Below are 6,972 nucleotides of genomic sequence, written 5' to 3'. Positions count from 1 at the left end.
ATATTATAGTATTACTACAGCTATAAAATGATATTAAATAAGTGCTGATAAACTAAATAAACGCTATTCTCATATTAGATTCATCATTATTTAACTCATAAAATGATAATTTTTAATGAATCTTATAAAATCATTAATATAAGTTGAATTTAATTGTTCAATACACACTTGGAATACATAGGGGTTTAGTATAGAAAGTGATATATTGCATGTATATGGTCTAAGTCAACAAATATTTTTCTATACTAACTAAAATTCAGAACACATTTAAATAAATAATAGTACTGTGGTTAATGCTACTTATGTTGACAGATATAAACAGTATGTAACACCTATTAAATGTGGATTGTATACTTGCAGAGGAAAGTTAGTATGCACCTGGACAATTTAGACTTCACAGATGATCTGGCTCTTCTATCACACACGCAACAACGATTGCGGGAGAAAATTACCAGTGTGGTAGTAGTCTCAATATACACAAAATAAAAGGCAAGATTCTACGATACAATACAGTATGCACCAATCGAAGGGGAAGCTTTGAAGGATGTGAAAACCTTTACATATCTGCGGAACAAATCAGATTCCAGCAGAGGAAGTAATCAGGAAGTGGATAGGACACACATTGAGGAAATCACCCAACTGCGTCACAAGACAAGTTCTCATATGGAATCTTGAAGGCCAAAGAAGGAGAGGAAGACCAAAGAACACATTACGCCGAAAAATGGAGACAAACATGAGAAGATTGAACAAAAGTTGGACAGAAGTAGAAAAGAAGGCCGAGGACAGAGTGGGTTGGAGAATGCTGGTCGGCGGCCTATACTTCATTAGAAGTAACAGGCATAAATAAATAAGTATTACTTGCAGAAGATTGGGAAGATTTAATTGAAGGAAATAGAAAGTAATTGTAATAACAACGGAATTGAAAGAATCGTGAAGCACGTAAAGGACAACGGATGAAAGATGTTCCAGTAATGTATTCATTGTAAAGTTTTCATAATAAACAAAAGATTGGTTTTTCCCATCTGAGTTATTGTTCAATACAGAATTAAATGAGAAAGACAATCATTGATTAACGAATTTATGGTCACAGCATATATATATATATATATATAGTTGAAATCATGAATCAACTGAAGCTAGACCACCGTAGAAAACCTGGAAGCACTGCACGGCCGTTTCTTTTTATTGTTGGACTCCTCAGCAGTGTGCGTCCATCTTTTATCGTAGAAATCTTGGACTTTACATTGTTTGATAATTATAAAAACCTTGATTTAACTTCTTTCTTAATTCTCTTTCATTAAGTTATCGGTACTACTTTAAATGTCCTCTAATTAGGCTTGGTTTTGTCATTTGAAATACATTGTAGCAATGACAATAAACCTTTCTATAGTAAGAAAAGTGTTTCTATTCTAACAGAAAAAGAAATTGATTATGTAATATTCAATCAAGTCTCTTAAATTCCCTTCGTCATATGATTTACCCTATTCATAATGTCTATAAGTTTCTCTTATTATTTTTAAAAAAATAAAATTTGAGTTAATCACAGTTATAGATGGAATATTTTTTCTTTACTAAATTATTCCCTCTACAACTAAAGTAACGTGAAGTGTTTTGTTTATTCAATTGTCATACATACAAAAGAAAATGTGAAAAATCATAGATCATAATAAGCAAGGATGGATAGTGGATATCAGTGGAATCCAGTTTGACGCTCGTTTCGTCCTATTTAGCACTCGTTAGCTGGATATACCTGGATCTCAGAGTTGATGTTCACCCTGGGATTCGAACCCATAGCGTTATGCACTCAGCTACTGAGCTCTGATAGCCGCTTGCTTATAATGCTTGTGAATTAAGGCTATTTCGAGGCAATACGCACAGTATGCACATATGCCAATAAGAGACTGAACAGTTGCAGTCCTAAACATCAATGGGAAGATTCAAACAAACAATACTAAATGAATTTAAACTTTGCCCCATTGCACAAGCAAGTGGCTATCAGGACTCAGTAGCTAAATGGATAACGCGATGGCGTTTGAAGTGAAAGGTACTGGGTTCGAGTCCCAGAGTGAACATCAACTCTGAGATGCAGGTACATCCATCTGACGAGCACCAAATAGGACGAAACGCGCGTCCAACTGATTTCTACTGCTAGCCACTATCCATCTTTGCTTAGATGATATAGTTGAAAATTGGTTAGATTTGATGCATAGGTATTTATTTTATTATTTTCTTGTAGATCTCGATACTTACTAATATTTCATACTTTCTTTTTGAGTTGAATTTTAAATATTTATCAGAAGGAGTTTTTGTGGAGATTTCAGTATTTTCATAGTTGAGATCATGAGTCATGAGCCGTTCAGTGCTTCCAGGTTTTCCTTGGTTTTTAATAATTCAGTAGACATATCAACTTCATAAGAATGATCAGCGCCTTATTTAATGTTTTAATTGAATATGAGACGTGAAATTACGTTGTTATTGCTAGTCTTAAGAAATGTAAAAAAAAAACTTCAATAAGGATATTTAGAAAAGACAGATTTTAACCAGCCGTAGGATCCAAGACACGTTTCTTCATTCCATTTGTGACTCATCATCATGTACATGCATCAGAAAGGATACATACATTTTCATTTTATTGCAACCCAATTATTTTAATGTGGTTTATCGTGCCTTTTTTTCTTAAAGAAAGTAATTCTTCAAATTTATGACACCATCATCCACTCTCTTATTAACCCCCAAACAAATGAAGAAGTCTATAGTGTTGATAACTCGTTCTGACCTTTATTTATTATCTGAGTGTGTGTGAATTCTCATTAAATCGATTTTAAACTTCATCCTTTTCAACTCCATCCCGCATACACACGTTTCTTTCATTCATTCATTCATTCACTGTGGAAATTCATGAATAATCTAGTGAATAGTGTTTCATGTTTTGTCTATCAGTGATGTATTTAAAGTTTCTGTAGACAATGAACATGACCACACACACACATGTGAATATTTAAATAAAGAAAAATGATGCTGGTGCTAGCGAACAACAACATTAAATAACCTTAACCTCTGACTAAGTGTTCATCTAAGATATACATTAAATGACCTTAATGTTTACATGCACAACATTGTTATGTTGTAAGTGGTCCACTTTATAGAATTGACCAGCATGTTTGTTTTGATGTTCTATGTGTATATATAATTATAATGTTTGTGTAACAGGATGTGTGTAATGTACACAAATGGATAAGTTTACGGTAAAAAAAAAAAGACAGAAAGTAAATAACTCTGTTACTATGTGAATACAATTTGCTTAAACTGATGATACATTCTCAGTACTGGTTGACATCAGTGATTTAAATGTAATCCAATAAAATACTGGAATTAATAATCGTTTACATGTATATGCTTATAAGCTTAGTGCTTGAACTATTATAAAGGCAAAAGAAATAAAACATGTTGCATTACTCATCTTTGACTTGTATAATAAATTGATTTAATATCGTAAAATAATCGAGTCAATAGTTGTAATAATTGGAGCGGTGCCCTAGTGATCAAGGGGTTTGACTTTCAGCCACTAAATCCCAATTTTGAACTTTGCTTCATCTACTTCCGTCTGGGCAAATGGATAGTACCATCAACCCTCACACTTCGAGTTTTAACTTACACCCAAGCACCTGGTGAATTAGTTGATTTTTAAAAAGCTATACTGAACAACATACCATAGATAGAAGTTGAAAAAGCTATAGGAAATCTGAAGCATTGGAGAGCAGCAGGCCCTGACAGGTTAACCCCTGAGATTTTTAAGCATGGCGGTCCACTACTGGCAGCGAGATTGACTGAGGTCTTGGGTAGAATCTGGGAACTGGACGTAATTCCATCTGACTGGTCCCAATCACTGGTTGTGCCAGTCTATAAGAAAGGACAAAAATCCTGTTGTGACAGTCACAGAGGAATCAATTTGACTAATATAGTGTCTAAAATATTAGCTTCAATAATACTTGGACGCCTAACCAAAGCTCGTGAAGAGCAGACTAGAGAAAACCAGGCTGGTTTCCGACCTGGACGTGGTTGCATAGACCAGATTTTCACTCTACGTCAGGTCCTAGAACATAGACACACATTCAGACGTCCCACAATCGTAGTATTTCTTGACCTTAAGGCGGCATTTGACTCCGTTGATCGTGAGGTTCTATGGCAGTGTTTGTCAGTGAAAGGAGTACCAAAGAAGTATATTAACCTTATATAGGCCCTCTACTCGAACATAACTGGTCAAGTTAGAGCCTATGGCGAACTGTCATCAGAATTGATTACCTCAAGTGGTGTTCGTCAGGGCTGTCCACTCTCCCCATTCTTGTTTAACTTTGTCATCGATATGCTTTTAGAGATAACCCTTCATCGTCTAAATCTCCAGGAATTGAACTTTTACTTACTTGTTGACTTAGAATACGCCGACGACATAGTTTTATTTGGTGAAGACGCTGACAAAATGCAAAGTCTTCTAACCACTATAAGCAACAATGCAGGCATGTTCGGGATGCGATTCAGCCCCTCGAAATGCAAAATGTTACTTCAGGATTGTGTTGCAGCGACACCCGAATTAATGATAGGGAGTGAAGTAGTTGAGCGTGTCGACCGCTTCACTTATCTTGGGAGTCTCATCAGCCCTTGTGATCTGGTATGTGACGAAATCTCAGCACGGATACAGAAGGCTCGTCTAGCTTTCGCCAACTTGCGTCATTTATGGCGTAGGCGAGATATCCGTCTAGCAACCAAAGGACGGGTTTATTGTGCAGCAGTTCGTTCCTTCCTACTTTATGGCAGTGAAACATGGCCGATAAGTGTAGAGGATATTCGTAGGCTACTAGTATTTGATCACAGGTGTCTTCGAAGCATTGCTCGTATATCCTGGGACCACCGGGTAAGTAATGCAGTTGTTAGGAAACGGGTACTAGGTAAGGATGGCAAATCGATTGATGAAGTAGTGAAACTTGATCAGTTGAGATGGCTGGGACACGTGTTACGTATGCCCAACCACCGACTGCCCCAACGTGCAATGTTTTATGGTGTAGGAGTAGATTGGAAGAAAGCTAGGGGCGGCCAGACCAAAACGTGGCACAAATGCATGAAGTCACTGACAAGTAGACTGAGCCATGTTGATAGGTGTAGACTACCGGGTTGGGATTCGCGAGATGATAGCAACCGATGGTTAGAAACCTTGAATAACATGGCTCAAAATCGTTTGCAATGGCGCAGGTACATCCACTCTTTGTGTTCTCCCAAATTCTAATCTTAATTCTTCATGTCTCCATCTTTCTTTTCTTTCCAAATTTATTTCACCGTATTATATTCCTTCAATAACATCTTCAAACACTAATCTTTCCGATTACTGCTTATACTCTTACTACTTCTACCACTATGGGATTTGAATCGACAACTGGATCTCTGTGCTAATGTGGTATGACAACTCGAACTGATGTACGTACGTACTTACGAAGTTCTACGTTGTAAGTGACTGACTTATTGAGATCCTTCAACTTGTAAGGCAGAGTTTAAATGGTCTAAATTGTTTATTCAGGTTAGCGTTTTTGAGGAAGGTAGTTTTTTGGGTGATGGGCTTGCTGACCTCATGCCAAAGCCTCCTTCGTTATTCGGACTTGGAAACGGCGGTGAACCTAGTTTGGGTACAGGTTGAGTTGCAGTGAAATGGAAGCCTGTCCATATACCCTCCCAGTTGGTCGTTTTCTACTGTAATGAGAAAAATGTCAGTTAATATGGGACGTAATGGTAAACCTATGGTGACATCATCTGTTTGTATATATATTTCACCGTTGCATATCACATTTTATTAATAATTTGCTGATGATACCCACAATAATTGTAGTCTCTATTTTTGGATCATTAATTTGGATATCTTATTGTAGAAGCTGTATTTTATTTGAATAACTAAAATGACTGTTACTTATAACAATTACTCACTATATTTTTAAACTTTATTCAGCTACTATTCGTCGACGATTCAATAAACCAGCAGCAGCTGTACGGGCTCGTATGGCACAGAAATGTAAAGATGAACGGCGTTTTGGTCGTATACCTAATTCCAATATAAATTCATGTATAGATGGTAATTCTGATTGTAATAATACACCATCACCAGTTGCTGCTATTTCATCTAGTCGATCAGGTACAAGAAAAAGTCGTAAACGACCAGCTAATTCAACTTCAACATCATCATCTTCATCTCATTCATTAAATGGTATTAAACAATCATGTACACCAAATTATAATATTTATCAAATGAATATTATCAATGATGATGGTTGTTCCTCGACAACAGATTCTAATCAACTTCCACCAATCAATTTATCACCTAATTGTATGAGCTTAAATGGTATCGGTGATGATGTTAACGGGGAATTCGATTCTATACTACAAACATCTCTAGATGATTCATTTACATCATTAGATCATCAATCTGATATTGTAAACTATTCTCAAGTTTATCCACTTGTTAATCATATCACAACCATTCCATCATCATCAACAATAATGACAATGACTAATAGAATAAATAATATCAATGGTTCATGTAATCTGTCTAATACATCATGTATATCAATATTTTCCAATGATCTATAAGCGCACATCTTATGGTTATCAATTCTTACAAAAAAAGGGCGGTATAATGTTTCATTTAACTAACAGCTATCCTACATACATTTAGTTTCCTGGTAATATTATTCTTTCAATCTCTTCTCTTCATCGGTAATTCGGTTGTGCTGTTGTGTTAGCCTTCAATTTTCATTTTATTTATTTTTTTCTTGTATTTTTTTTTCTAAATGTATTTTTTTATTGAATAAGAAGTAATTAGGTGACTGTTTTTTTTCCAGATATGAGAGAGATGAAGAAGAGGAAGAGTAGAGTGTAGGGTAGAGTAGGAACCTTGAAGATCAATTCCTTGAACCAATGTCTACACCTACACTA

At 35.8% G+C, this 6,972-nt stretch overlaps 1 protein-coding gene across 1 annotated transcript; it reads left to right on the top strand.

The window, feature by feature from the left end:
- Positions 1 to 6,039: 6,039 nt before the first annotated feature.
- Smp_199600 (hypothetical protein) lies at positions 6,040 to 6,627 on the top strand (the record flags this gene model as incomplete). Its single annotated transcript, XM_018792329.1, has 1 exon — positions 6,040 to 6,627. The coding sequence occupies one exon, from the start codon at positions 6,040 to 6,042 to the stop codon at positions 6,625 to 6,627; it is 588 nt and encodes a 195-aa protein (XP_018644721.1).
- Between the last annotated feature and the right edge of the window lie 345 nt (positions 6,628 to 6,972).

The sequence above is a fragment of the Schistosoma mansoni genome (genome assembly GCF_000237925.1).
Source record: "Schistosoma mansoni, WGS project CABG00000000 data, supercontig 0372, strain Puerto Rico, whole genome shotgun sequence".
Lineage (NCBI taxonomy): Eukaryota > Metazoa > Platyhelminthes > Trematoda > Strigeidida > Schistosomatidae > Schistosoma > Schistosoma mansoni.
This window is presented reverse-complemented; position numbering and strand designations above follow the sequence as displayed.